This window comes from Octopus bimaculoides, chromosome 4 (assembly GCF_046866305.1).
Source record: "Octopus bimaculoides isolate indiv1 chromosome 4, ASM4686630v1, whole genome shotgun sequence".
In the NCBI taxonomy this organism is placed as follows: domain Eukaryota; kingdom Metazoa; phylum Mollusca; class Cephalopoda; order Octopoda; family Octopodidae; genus Octopus; species Octopus bimaculoides.
Window position 1 is genome coordinate 15301690 of NC_142931.1, and position 15359 is coordinate 15317048.

Here is a 15359-nt window from a genome sequence, read left to right on the forward strand (position 1 = left end):
GACTGAGGACTGGCGAACCAGAAGGCTGCACCAGGCTCCAACCTGATCTGGCAGAGTTTCTACAGCTGGATGCCCTTCCTAACGCCAACCACTCCGAGAGTGTAGTGGGTGCTTTTACGTGCCACCAGCATGAGGGCCAGTCTGGGGTACTAGCAACGGCCATGCTCAAATAGTGTTTTTACATGCCACCTGCACAGTTGTCAGTCCAGCGGCGCTGGCAACGACCTCGCTCGAATGTTTTGATAGCAGCTACATGGCCCCTTCTATTTTGAAGCCAAGTTTTTAGGTGGTTCAGTAGAGTTGCAGTAATTGTGCAGCTGGAAATGTGAGACTGAAGGAGATTTTGCTGCCATTTCTAGTCGGTCAAACAACAATATAGAGCTCTCCCTTTGGTTGCAGGAATGTGTGTACTTAGTTGAAGGCGACGAGCTGGCAGAAACATTAGCACCGCCAGGAGAAATCCTGAGCAGTATTTCGTCTGCCACTACATTCTGAGTTCAAATTCCACCGAGGTCAACTTTGCCTTTCATCCTTTCGGGGGTCGATTAAATAAGTACCAGTTACGCACTGGGGTCGATATAATCGACTTAATCCATTTGTCTGTCCTTGTTTGTTCCCAGTGTGCAGCCCCTTGAGGGCAGTAAAGAAATAAGGAATAGTGTGTGCTTAGAGAGATGAGCTTATATAGGTAGCTACATTGAAGGGGTTTACCAATTACTTCAATACACCTCTCAATGATGATGCAGAAACAAAAGTTGTGCATTTCAACAGAAATACTGTAACAAAAGGGTTAAACACAAAAATAAATAAATAAATAAATAAATAAATAATTGAAACAAGACATTTTTCATTGAAATATGGAACATTTATGAACAAACAGTATCTCACTATGTACAAAAATGGATGAAGGCCTTCAATTCCAGTTTACTAATAAAAACTCATTTCACTTCACTTCCTTTTATCAGCTGATTTAGCAGAAATGGCCTTTGGGTTGTAGGCATAGGTCTTCTGAATTGGACCCATACCAGCTTCTTTAAATTTAAGAGCATCAACTTTTTGTCTTTCTTCCATTTCAGCAGCAGTTTTGGCGTTGTTCCAACCTGAAAAAGAAATCAATATTTTATCAATAATAACTAGAGGTTCAATGATTGAATGATTAATCATCATTAGATGAAGCATTTTTGCATGTCAACACACATCGACATCATACAACTTGGATAAAAGCAAAGTACCAAGTTATCTAGCAGAGAGTATTTTTTTTGTTTGTTTTTGTGTGACTCTGAATATCATCATCATCATCATCATCGTTTAACGTCCGCTTTCCATGCTAGCATGGGTTGGACGATTTGACTGAGGACTGGTGAAATGGATGGCTACACCAGGCTCCAATCTGATCTGGCAAAGTTTCTACAGCTGGATGCCCTTCCTAACGCCAACCACTCCGACAGTGTAGTGGATGCTTTTTACGTGCCACCAGCACAGGAGCCAGTCAGGCAGCACTGGCGATTCAATGTAGAAGGAAGGGACTTCTGTTTTGAAGATGACATGAACAGCAATTTTCACAATAAACCCCTGCACCTATTGCTATTGCTTGAGGTAAGTTCTCCTTAGTAAGTAAGGTTCACTGAAGATCTTTCATCTTAAATTAGTAAGTCATCATCCTTCTTCTTACTGTTCAGATATTACTGCCAGAACCACTGACATTGAAGTCAGTTCAGTTCTCAAGTGAAACCCAAATACACACCAAGTGGTTTAACACCTCTACCTGGTCCTCGGTGGCTTGTTGTGGAGTTTACTTTGTTGCACGAATTTGGACCAGACACCTGGTACAAGTGCAGGAGTGACTGCACAAGACATGAGTTCTGTCCCTTATCAAATTACATTTAAAAGGGAACAGTTCTTCATACAAATCATACACTAAAAGAATACTCACTTTCTCTGAATCCTTCAATAAATCCCTTCTTCCGGATGCTTGTCTGGTCGTGTTTAACAAGCATTGGAATATTCAAATAATTTCGGATAGCTGGGATCTTGAGAAATAAAACTTGGATCAGTGAAAAGGTGTTCGATGTAAACCAGTAACACAGCATAGCCTGGAAAAAAGCAAACAGAGACATACATCAAAGGTACCTATGCAATAACGGTTTCAACTCTTTCACTACACATTTTTCCTTTATGGAAAAATTAAGCTCTGTAATTAACAACAAGACTGTCAACAACTTGAAATGGGAATCTAACTACTAGTTTCATCTTTCTTTAACCCTTTAGTGTTATGACAGTTTCCTCTAATGTGCTCTGTCCCCTACAGCCCTGCTTCATCAACTCTATTACTCCCATTTACACAAACTTGCCCTTCTTGATCAAAACGAATTTACAACAAGCATAACAAATTTTATGCAATCTCTTAATATAATAATGAGCGTAGTGTTTTTATATATATTTGTCCAGAATCATGCCAGATGTAGACGAGGAGAGAAAATAGTAATTCAGTGAAGGAGAAGTAGTGAGAGTAATAGCACTGACCGAGAGGGAGTGAGAGAAAGCAATAGTAATGAGAATGGAAGGGGTGAAAAAAAATCAACGTTTCAACTCTGTGTGAACATATGTGTGTATGTGTGTATGCGTGTACAAGGGAAGTATGTGAATGTTTGTGTGATTATTATGTACCTTATTTTGTATCTTATTTATATATAAAATACTACAATAAGCCATCATTATTGATGGCACGTGGTCAGCTAGTAGTAAAATGTTGACAGCCAGGTATTAAGAACTAGAGACTGAGCCTGGTGCAGCCTTCTGGCTCATCAGTCCTCAGTCAAACCGTCCAACCCATGCCAGCATAGAAAGTGGATGTTAAATGATGATGGTAATACTGATATAGTAGCATGCGTTATGAATTAATGCTTCTATCTCTTTACCAACACACATACTCAACACAGCAGTGACAGAAACATAAAATCTAATTTAATCAAAACAGAATACAAGTGTCAACTTCCTTATTATGCAGAAGGGTTCTTCATCATCATCATCATCATTTAACGTCCGCTTTCCATGCTGGCATGGGTTGGAAAATTTGACTGAGGATTGGCAAAACAGATGGCTGCACCAGGCTCCAATCTGATCTGGCAGAGTTTCTATAGCTGGATGCCCTTCCTAACGCCAACCACTCCGAGAGTGTAGTGGGTGCTTTTACATGCCACCGGCACGAGGGCCAGTCAGGCAATACTGGCAACGGCCACACTCAAAATGGTGTTTTTTACGTGCCACCTGCACAGGAGCCAGTCCAGTGGCACTGGCAACAACCTCGCTCGAATGTTTTTTCACGTGCCAGTAAGGCGACACTGGTAACGATCACGCTCAAATAGTGCTATTTACATGCCACCGGTACAGAAGCCAGAGAGCTGCTCTGGCAATGATCACGTTCGGACGGTGCTGTTAGCGCTCCACTGGCACAGGTGCCAGTCTTCCATACACATCTAGGAACATATGATCTTGTATATAGAACAATGGGATTCTAACTCAGATAAAGTTTCCAGTATATCACTGAATGGCATGCAAACAGAGATTTTGAAGCTGTAGAAAAGTATCTCAATACAAACCGTTGGAAATCCTGATATAATGGGAAACAGAACAACAGGCATCAGTCGGAAGGCCCACTTCATTGTGTGAGACATGGTTCCAGCTTTTACACCATCAACACCAAGCTGCAATAAGAGATATTTGGAAATCAGTATGATATAGACATGAAGGCAAAAGACTACTAACTCACAAAATCTGCATAAAATAACGAAACATACATCAAATAAGCTTGAATGAAAACTGCTTGTTTTTACATTTATATACATAGATTCTTTAACACTACTCCTCAACATCTCATTAGAACATTAACAGACAAGAATATATGTTATTTCATGAGAAAGTGGAGAATAAGTTCCACATTCAAAAATAATATTTTCAAGGCATGTCGAATAGATTTTTAATAAAACCCTTAAAATTAACTTGAAAAACAAGACATACAACTGCTGTTGTAAAAGTTTTCAGATACAATAATATCAAAACTTGAATCAAGAAACAAGCAATGTCTGATCAACATTGAAAAGCAATCTGCAAGCGTATTCTTCCTCTAAGACTTTGATCTAATTGACTCCACTCATCACCTCCTAACACTGGAATACATTTACTTAAATCTCTCGTTTCACATCTCTATTGTTCCAGCTACACTTTACATCCCAACTTCTTAACTGTTCTTATATACAAGCCACGGATGTCTATATTATTAACATTTTTATAGCAACCTGAGACTATCTGATTCTATTATGCAAACTTCCTGTTTAAATTGATGTAAGTTTAAACCTGCCATCATCGTTTAACGTCCGCTTTCCATGCTAGCATGAGTTGGACGATTTGACTGAGGACTGGTGAACCAGATGGCTACACCAGGCTCCAATCTGATTTGGCAGAGTTTCTACAGCTGGATGCCCTTCCTAACGCCAACCACTCTGAGTGTAGTGGGTGCTTTTACGTGCCACCGGCACAAAGGCCAGTCAGGAGGTACTGGCAACGGCCACGTTCGAAATGGTGTATTTTACGTGCCACCTGCACAAGGGCCAGTCCAGCGGTCATGTAAATTTATATTACAAACACCAAATCAATACTAAATTCTTCATTACTTTCAAAATTATTCAAGATATCTTTATAAGCCAAAATAGTGAAGAGAGAATCAGAGTAAATGTACAGGTTGGCATAGAAAGTTACAAATGTTTAGAGAATGGCATTCTTGAGTAATCCATTGAATAAAAGAATTTAGATTTTTGCTCTAGAAAAGCTGACAGTCACATTTCTTAGAAGTCTTAGATTTTCATCTAGGTTGTAAGTCGCAGTTTTGTGACTTACAAGCTACATAGCTGAAATTTTGCATGGTGGTACATCTTTTTATGGACATAGGGTATATATCTTTTTTATACTTTCTATAAATCAGGTAAAGCTGGGTATTGCTTTATAATATTTCATACTTTCCCTCTGTCCAATTGTACTTCATCATCATCCTTTAACATTTGTTTTCCATGCTGGCATGGATTGGACAGTTTGACCAGAGCTGGCACGCCGGAGAGTTGCACCAGGTTCCAGTCTGATTTGCTTTGGTTTTTATGGCTGGATGCCCTTCCTAAAGCCAACCACTTTACAGAGTGTGCTTTTAACATGGAACCGGCAAGAGCACTTTTACATGGCACCAGCAGAGGACTCTAGCAAGCCACAAAACTGAATCTAATACGAAGACAAAGTAAGAAATGTTCATACCTCTATGGTAGCTAAGAATGTTGTCACAGTGAGCAATGGTAAAGCATAATAGGAGTCGACCAGAGAGAGATCAGTGAACCACAGAATACCACCAGTGGTCAAACTTTCCACAGGAAGGTTACACATCCCTCGCAGACCAATGAAGACAGATAAGAAAACTGGCATCTAAATAAAGAAACAAAAACAAAAACTACAATTACAATTGGAAATCAAAAGACAGATCATCAACATCATCATCATCATTGTTTTTAAAGTCCACTTTTCTATGCTAGCATGGATTGAACAGAGTTTACAGAGGCAAATTCTCTACAGCTAGATGTCCTTCCTGTAGCCAATCCTTACCTGTTTTCCAAGCCAGGTAATATTTCCCGATGGCCAGAACACTGAAAATAAATGACACTGCTTGTATGACAGTGATGCTCATTTACAACAACCACATGATGTCAAGACAAGGATACACCCACACACAAACACATACATAGAATAGGATTCATTCAATTTCTGTCTACCATATCCAGTCACAAGTTTTTGGTCAGCTCAGAGCTATAATATAAGACATTTGCCCAAAGTTCCACATGTTGGGACTGAACATGAAATCATGTGGTTGGGAAACAAGCTTCTTAACATAGCCATGCCTGCACCTATTCACTCAATGTACTCATTCACTCATCGAATCTACATTGCTAATGAAGCATTCTTCAGACATACAGTGATCCCACTGCTTGCAGCCATGAATTGCATCTTATCATAGATATATAAATACCTACCAACAAAATCTCACAAATGAAGGTGCAGAAGTATGACTATGTAACTAAAGATTTCATTTCACACCTACATGGTTTTAGGTTCAATCCTGCTGCATGGCACCTTGGGTAGGTATCGCTTAATACAATGTCAAATTGACTAATGCCTTAAGAGCAGAATTTGATAAATGGAAAGTAGGCAGAAGGCCATTATATATGTGTAAACATTTCACAGATGTATATTAACAAAGATAGGTTTAAAAAACACAAAAAGTGCTGCTTATCCAATGAGATCCCTGATGATATTTGCTCTGCACCGAGTTACACAGACACTCCCTAGTCACACTCAACTTTGGAAATACTGTGAACCAGCTACTGCCCCATCAGAAAGCTTTACCAATGAACTTATTGTTCACCAAGTGTGATATAAAATTAAATTTTAAAAAGTGGCAAATATTACTAGCATAAAACCAAAACAAAAAAATAATAAATTTGAAACTGTATTATCGTTAATTTTACATACCTGTGCTAATGGGACAAGAAAGTTCCGAAAAGGTTTTACTTGGTTGCGTTTCATATACTCTATTAGTTCATTGCCAGCAAGTGAAGCTAAGGGGTAAAATAAATAGTACAAGAATTTTAGAAAGAATGTGCCTAGCAATTATCAAGCAATAAACACTCCCAGATCAAACTGGAGCCTGGTGCAGCCCCCTGGCTTCCCAGACCCCGGTCGAACCGTCCAACCCATGCTAGCATGGAAAACGGACGTTAAACGATGATGATGACGATTCATTTAATGCCCGTTTTCCATGCTGGCATGGGTTGGACAATTTGACTGAGAACTGGTAACCAGGTTCCAATCTGACTTGGTATGGTTTCTACAGCTAGATGCCCTTCCTAACGCCCAACCACTCCAAGAGTGTAGCAGGTGCATTTTATGTGCCAATTACATCACACCAGCATCAGCCATGACTGCTCTCTCACTTGGCTTGACAGGTCTTCTCAAGCATGGTGCATTGCCAAAGGTCTCGGTCACCTGTCATTGCCTCCATGAGGCCCAATGTTCAAACGATACTTTTTACATGCCAGTTACACATCACTGGCATCGGCCAGTAAAGTTATGCCTCGACCACATAACAGATACTGCATCAATAAAACTATACATAAAGTATATTGGTTGCACATACATTGTGTATGTGTTTATTTATGTACCTATTTGCTGCACGACAGCATTTGAAAAAGCTCCCTACAAATCACTGAGTGTTAAAGAATAACCAAGTGTCCCAGATCAGGCGAGACAACTTGCTCCGAATGACCTCAGTCATTAACACTTAGCGTCATGTAGGGAGCTTTCCGCAGACACTATCCCACAGAAAATGGACATGTAAACAAAACTCAAACGCTATGTATGTACACCCAATGTTTACATTACTAGAACTGCTTTTAATTCAGAATTTAATTTTCAACCCTACATTTCACCATATCACATTGGCAAAGCTTTGTAGTTACAAACAGGTGTAGACATGGTTGTCTCGTTAATACTGGACACAGGTATGGCTGTGCAGTCAAGACAGGTCTCAGGTATGGTTGTGTGGTTTTGACCAGGCACAGGTATGGCTGTATGATTGAGACTTGGCACAGGTATGGCTGTGTGAGTAAGACTGGACACAAGTATGGCTGTGTGGTTGAGACTGGACACAAGTATGGCTGTGTGGTTGAGACTGGACACAAGTATGGCTGTGTGGTTGAGACTGGACACAAGTATGGCTGTGTGGTTGTATGGCTGTGTAGTTGAGACTGGACACAAGTATGGCTGTGTGGTTGAGACTGGACACAAGTATGGCTGTGTGGTTGAGACTGGACACAAGTATGGCTGTGTGGTTGAGACTGGACACAAGTATGGCTGTGTGGTTGAGACTGGACACAAGTATGGCTGTGTGGTTGAGACTGGACACAAGTATGGCTGTGTGGTTGTATGGCTGTGTAGTTGAGACTGGACACAAGTAAGGTTGTGTGATTAACACTGGACACAAGTATGGCTGTGTGGTTAAGATATGGCTGAAAGGTTTTTCTTGGCATCTACACATTTTTGGGTTCGATCCCACTGTGCAGTACATTGCATTCTTACTGTAGACTCAGATCAACCAAAGTCTTAACAGTGAAATTTGGTAGTTAGAAACTGTGTAGAAGCTTTTGAGATGCACTTCTTCTGCTCCAGAGACCTAGACTTAACAATGCTACCTGGCTTTTGAATACCTTTACTAGAGCACAAATTGTTACAATTATCCTTAGACCAAGTGTCCACTTCAACATTAACTTCCTTCTTTCCTCCAACCACACTCAGAGGACCTGGAAAGGGTTACTGGCACTTCCCTTTCTTCCTTCCAACTCAATGATTGCAAAAACAGAAAAACAAAATCACATCATCCCAATGAAACAACACATTGAGACAGTGTATTTGCCAAACAACTATACCACAATATAAAAGAGCAAATTGGCAAAATCGTTATAGCACTGGATACAATGCCTTGTAGTATGTTCCAACTCACTGCATTCTGAGTTCAAATTCCACCAAGGTCAACTTTGCTTTCATCCTTTCAAGGTCAATAAAAGAATACCAATCCAAAGCAAGTGGATTAATAGAGCAACTGGAAAGACAGGCAAGTTGTCTGGCAGTATCTGTTCCAGTTTTTGGCATTCTGACACCAAGGCCTGTGGCATCATTGGTGCCAAGTTGTATCAGTCCAAAACAAAAGTCTTTCTATACTGATCGTGTGGAGAAGGAAGACTTGCTTGCATGGCCAACTACCAGTCTTAGTTAAAATAAACAGCCATGCCCAGGCCTGCTCATACACGTGTTGATGCATAATCAACCTTAATGACAAAATTTTAAAATAATTATATCATCACCATCATCATTTAATGTTTTTTTTCCATGCTGGCATGGGTCTGATGGTTCAAATAGAACTGATGAGCCAGAGGGTTGTGCAAAGTTCCAATGTCTACTTTGGCACAGTTTCTACACCTGGATGCCATTCAAAATGCCACACTATACAGAATGTATTGGGGGCTTTTTCATAACACCAACAATAGTGAGGGGACCAAATACTCACAAGACAACAACCCCTACTGACCTAGCCAAGTCACCTTTACTACCTTAAAGGACACATTAGATAAAGTCATCTTGGATACATTGTGCCCCACCAAAATTGCAGGAAGGTCATGGCCAGAATGCCTTTGATCACAGATCTGCTCAATTAGAGCTGACCTGGGTTAAATAACTTCAGTTAAAATTTAATTTTAAGCATTTAAATTTGAATATTTATTTAGTGTTGTTGTTTAACCCCAAGTCAGGGCTGATCAAGCAGGACTATGCTTGAAAGACATTACATCCATGACCATTCTATCCATTTTGGTGTGTTTTGGGTCAACATTATCTATTGTGTCCTTTCCTTATTTAAGACAGTAAAATGTGATTTGAGGGTATTTTATTTGCTATTTCTAACAAGTCAAGCAAAAAAATTGAGACCCCTTCATTGGTTCATTTGAAATTTTATTTTTAATTAACAGAAATAATGATCCTCAAGTTAATTGAAACCTTATGGCAATAAAACATATCAGGAAGACATGTTAAATAAGGGATGGAATTACGTGTTCAACCACTAATAGTGATCTGGGAGAAGCTTACCTTCAACAGGGTTGCCACTCAAGCGAGCATCAGAGAAGTTCTGTTGTAGACGTAGAATAGTAGGCATGTGGTTGCTCATGCTGGTAGCATTCCTCTGAGCTAAAACCACAAGAGGGAACATACACATTCGAACAATAATTGTACCTAAAGAAAATAAACAAATGGAAAAGATTGCAACAGGAATTAGTTTCAAATGAAGAATATGGAACATAAAAGTTCCTCATTCAGAGAATACAAGGGAAAATAAATCTTGAAATGTTTAACTTGAATAAAATCCTTTTACTATTTCCACTTCCATTTTGCTGAAGACTGGGTCTTTGGATTTACTTGTGCTACATTCATGGTATTAATATATGCTAGCCATCTGGTTCACCAGTCCCCAGTCAAATCATCCAACCCATGCTAGCATGGAAAGCGGACGTTAAATGATGATGATGATACAACTGAAAAATATGCATCCCTCTCACTTCATAGTTGAGTTGTTAACAAACAAGTACATGTTATGTAATTGTTTCAATTTGGAAACCAAACTAACCTATAACAGCTTAGAAAAGCATCAAAAGCTTTTCCTAAAAGTGTTAAAAAGTGATACTAAAGTTAGCTAATATATTAGTGAAATTACAGAAAATATCCTCTCTCTCTCTGTTCAACCGAGCCTGTTTATAAAGGCTCACAATTCATTACTTCATCCATCATTGTCGACGATGACAAAGGACATCAGATGGGAAAAGGGAGGCTAACAAGTACACATCTACTGAATCATTGGCTGTGTAATATCCTTTACAGGTCTTCAACATTCAGTATCTATATCTCACTGAACCAGGCGTCACCAGACTCCTCACGCACTTCTCATGCTGTTTACTTGCCACACAAGAAAAGAAATATTTCTGTTGCTAAAGAAAGAAACAATGATTTACCTAGAACAATTGAACCCCACCATGGCAGACCAACACTGACATGAAGCGTTTCCAAAGCACTTTGTATCAAACCACTTGGTGTCCAGGAGGCTAGGCCCAGGCTAGAGAAGGTAGGTTCTCCTAATGCATTCAATGTTTCTACTGGTGGTGGTGGTAGAGGCGGTGGTTCTGGAATGTACCCTGCAGGTAAGCTGCTTGTTAAGCTATCCTGGAAAGAAATATTATTGTATATTAATAAGAGGTAAGAGTAATATTTAAGTAATTCTGAGCAACAAATATTGAGTTCAAGCATTAAATATTCTGAGGCGTGATTGTGTGGTAAGAAGTTTGCTTCCCAACTACATGGTTCTGGGTTCAGTCTCACTGTGTGGCACCTTGGGCAAGTGTCCTCTTCTATAGTCTTAGACTGACCAAAGCCTTGTGAATGGATTTGGTAGACAGAAACTGAAAGAACCCCATTGTCTGTGTGTCTTTGTGTCAGTGTTTGTCCTCAACCACCACTTGGAAACTGGTGCTAGTGTGTTTACATCCTCCATAACTTAGTGGTTCAGAACAAAAGACTGATAGAATAGGTACCAGGCTTTACACAAAAAAATAATAAGTACTGGGGTTGATTCATTCAATTAAAAAACTCCTCATGGCGGTGCCCTAGCATGGCCGCAGTCCAATGACTGAAACAAGTATAAAGTATAAGACATATCTACCTCTCTGGAAAAACAGTATTATTTTCCACATAGAGTTTACTTTGAATGTTACAGAATCTCAAGAAAAAGAATTTGTAACAGTCTGTGGCAATACATTATTGAACAGAGCAATGGGAAAAGAAGCTGTAGCTATATCAGGGTGGCCGATGTCAGTGCCCCCTGACTGGCTCCTGTGCCAATGGCACGTAAAAAGCACTATCCAAACGTGGTCAACGCCAGTACCCCCTGACTGGCTCCTGGTGGCACTTAAAAAGCACCATCCAAATATGGCTGATGCCAGTGCCCCCTGACTTGCTCCCGTGCTGGTGGCACATAAAAAGCTCTATCCCAACATGATCGATGCCAGGCCCACCTGACTGGCTCCTGTGCTGATGGCACATAAAAAACAGCCACAACATTCACGGAGTGGTTGGTGTTAGGAAGGGCATCCAGCTGTAGAATTCTTGCCAGATCAGATTGGAGCCTGGTGCAGCCACTGGCTCTCCAGACCTCAGTCAAACCATCCAACCCATGCCGGCATGGAAAAGAGACGTATGATGATGATGATGATGATGAAAGCCAATCAAAATTACTGACTACCTTTTGCTACCATTTCTTTTTTAATTATGTTGCTTTTGTTTCAATTCATTTTGAAAATAATGAAAAATTTAGTTAAATAATTTTGTTGTTATTAAACTGTTAGTTGGAACATGAACTGGTTTCAAATTTTCAACACCAAGTCAGCAAGTGCAAGGGAACAGGTAAGTCGATTACAATGACACCTGGGCTCAACTGGTGCTTATTTTATCAATCCCGAAAGGATGAAAAGCAAAGTTGACCTTGGTAGAATTTGAACTTAGAATGTAAAGACAAACAAAAGCCACTAAGCATTTTGTCCGGTGTGTTAATGGTTCTACCAGCTCGACACCCTTATTTGGAATGTAAGTTAACATTGAAGATTTGATGTCAGATTTTGTTTAGCTCACAGGATGGTTTCAGGTGGATATCAAAAGGGTTAAAAATATATAAAACCATATGATAATAACTAAATACAGATTGGAAAATATACAAAAGAACAGCTTACTGTTGTTGCTGAAGCAGCCTGGTTCACAGCATCTGTAGAATTAAATAAAGAAGGTGATGCAAGAGCAATATGTGGTCTCCGAAGACTGAATTTATTCAACGAAGAGCGTCCTATGCAGAGATGGTTGAGAGAAGCTACTGTGTATTCCCTTGAAGCTAACATTGATATGTTCATCTACAAAATATAAAGAATTTTACAAACAAAATTAATACAGCAATAAAATAAAGATGAAATGGTGGATTTATTTTTTAATTTATGAACTTGTATGGTATTATGGTCAAACCCTAACAGAGTTAGATCAGACAAATTACTAACTAACCACAGTTTTCTTCAGTTTTTTTATTATTTATTTTACCTCCCTTACACTGTCTCTACTTACTCAAAAAGAATATATCATTTTTTCAGACATAATTAAAAGGAAGATTGAATGTAGTAAAAAACGCAGGATCAGGCGAGAGGGTACCGATACAAAATGGGATTAGGTAACTGAGTTAAGAGAGCCTGCAGAGAGGCAACACAAGACTGACTGACTTTTAAGTGATAATCCAAAGTGAAAGAATAAAAAAGGCAGAGCAAAAACACAGTATATGTGGGGCCATAAGCTGGAGTGTTAGTGAACATCCATGTCTTTCAGCTAGGTGGTTTTTCAGGGGATACATCAGAAAGATGCGGATGCTGCACACACAGGAGCAGTACTTCAACCTTTTAGAGAATTAAGAACTAAAGCATTTTCTGGGCCTAAAGAGGAAAGACCAATCTTTGGAAATACAGTTCTGGAGAGATCATCAGAGACAGTGAGGTTTAGAATTTGTAGCAACTTAGGATTTAGTTGTGTATTATTTATGACTAGAGAGAAGCTAAACGTGTGTTTCTTTGATAAGGGCAGTGATTGTGCTTTTGAACTATTGACAGAGACAAGATTGATATGGCCCCCATTGGAGACCGTTTCTGAAATCTCTGTTCATGGAGATAGAGAAGTTTTGATGCATAGAACATTAAGGACCTCTGAGATAGGTAAGCAGGATTCCCAGGCGACGCTTAATCACCAATTCAGTAGCCCCTTGTATGTGAATTCTATTCCGATTGGTGATCACTGATTCCACCTACCCTCGCACCGTGGCAGAATAAGTCCAGACCTCGACGTCTTGTTTCGCCCGCAGATATCGTAAGAAAGACTTGACCTATCGCTGGCCGATGTGACGTCATCTCGTCCCCTTCCGGTCGTCTTGCGAAGGTCCCTCTTTTTCCCTTCTGGACAATCACTCTTCCACCAAATACAATTGATAAAAAAAAAACTTCCAATTTCTTTTATTAACATTTATTATCACGCTTTGATAGATATTTAAAATAAATGATAAGACGTCATTGATGCAACCAACAAATAAACCTCTTCGTTTCAATAACTTTGCAATAATTAAGGAATCGCTAAAAATAACAAGAGTATCTTTGCAAGAATTTGTATCAATGAACTGCAAATATACCTAATATTTATATTTGAAGTGTGTTAGCGAGTAGTTGTAAACAAAACAGTTTAACAATTGTATTAGCGTCATATGACGACGAACGGTGCGCTGAAGGTCAACAGGAAGGGTAACCAACCCAACAAGGGAATAAACAACGTTTATTTCTACCCCAAAATAATATAAACTACTATTTTATAGAACATACAAATGATATATTATAAGCGATCAGTATTCTGTAGATAATTACTTAGAAATCTTTTAATCGGTAGATAAGCAACGACAAGAGATTACCGGTTGTGATAGCAGTAAAGTCATATAAAGTTAAAAGAAAAAAAAAACGACATTCTTTCATTTAAAATCATAACTTTTCCAGAGGTAGGAATCATCAATTTTGTAACAAATAATTACCTTCTGAGTCCATACTTTTCGAGAAATTCTTCTCGTTATATCAAATAAACGCACATGCCCCATGCAGGTAGCCATGATGTTGTATAACAGGTTACATCTAAAATATGGAACAGAAGATTAAAACGAAACGATCCTAAAAACTTGGAATTAGAATTACAAAGACTGGTGAGCGAAACTATGGATTGTATAAAATTTCGTTTCACGTGAAGGATTGTAAAGTACAGATAGTTTACATCTGATGAGTTAAAAAAACTGATTTTGTTTCTTACTTACAGTCTCGTGTTGTTGTTTAGCCGCAGGTCAGCTCTGATTGAGCAAACCTATGAAGACATCTTAATCTTCATCCTGTTTTTCCCCTATGTCCAGGGAACCCAAGACAACATTATCTAACAAGTCTTTTTTTAATTCGATAGGACGAGATTCAAAGAAGATTTGACGACTATTTCCAGCAGGTCAAACAACCACGTTGGGGTTCTTTCATTGACTCAAACTGTCTCATATAAATAATAAAGAATTTGTTGAAGTCATATTATACACATAAATATTATTATATATTCATAAGTCCATAAAATTCTAATAATGGATTGTTTTCCCATTCTTTCTAATACAAAGAAACAACTAAAAGTTACATCAGTTTCGGAACACGACTTGGAAAGCATTTTCTGGCGTTAGTGCGCAGTTCTCAACGAATTTTTGTCGAACTTTGCTGTCGTATGAAATCAGTGACTTTTAGGATTCTTACTTTGGGAACAAAAAAGTTTGCCAAGATCAAAAAGCAGAGTTGCCTCGTGCTTGGCCAAGAAACCGTGGATAAGATGTGTAAAGACTTGGCTTGGCCCTGCCTGTTATTCGAAACTGAAACCATTCGCTTGTTTCTTGTCAAACAATTCTTAAATCTCTTTATCTTTGCATCTCCACAGTGAATGATGTATAGCAAACACGTGACCTAAGACCTTTTCATAGTCACTTAAAGATCAGTCCTTTGTTTAGAATCTGAACTGCGTCCTAGCATAGTCTATATAACAGAGACCATTTCCTTTCTCCCTCCTTTTTGTGTCAGCCATGACCAGGAGCG

At 39.1% G+C, this 15359-nt stretch overlaps 1 protein-coding gene across 2 annotated transcripts; it reads right to left on the minus strand.

The window, feature by feature from the left end:
- Nucleotides 1-843: 843 nt before the first annotated feature.
- On the minus strand, nucleotides 844-15356 carry LOC106877053 (mitochondrial inner membrane protein OXA1L). 2 transcript variants are annotated; one of them, XM_014925845.2, is made up of 9 exons: nucleotides 14285-15356; nucleotides 12414-12587; nucleotides 10647-10854; nucleotides 9730-9873; nucleotides 6565-6650; nucleotides 5299-5463; nucleotides 3600-3704; nucleotides 1934-2093; nucleotides 844-1100 (listed from the first exon to the last, which is right to left on the minus strand). In XM_014925845.2, the coding sequence occupies exons 1-9, from the start codon at nucleotides 14357-14359 to the stop codon at nucleotides 949-951; spliced, it is 1269 nt and encodes a 422-aa protein (XP_014781331.1). In that variant the 5' UTR covers nucleotides 14360-15356; the 3' UTR covers nucleotides 844-948. The 2 variants fall into 2 exon arrangements, with proteins under 2 accessions (XP_014781331.1, XP_052822856.1); XM_052966896.1 differs by lacking the exon at nucleotides 14285-15356 and adding an exon at nucleotides 13521-13634.
- Nucleotides 15357-15359: the final 3 nt, after the last annotated feature.

Bases quoted from the DNA above. Each gene is read 5' to 3' on its own strand.
- LOC106877053 (XM_052966896.1), bottom strand. From the start codon at position 13,619: ATGACGTCACATCGGCCAGCGATAGGTCAAGTCTTTCTTACGATATCT. The intron at 10,855-12,413 runs GTAAGCTGTTCT...ATTTCTTTCCAG, and splicing joins AGGCTGCTTCAGCAACAACA to GATAGCTTAACAAGCAGCTT. The intron at 6,651-9,729 runs GTAAGCTTCTCC...TTTACCCCTTAG, and splicing joins GAGTGGCAACCCTGTTGAAG to CTTCACTTGCTGGCAATGAA.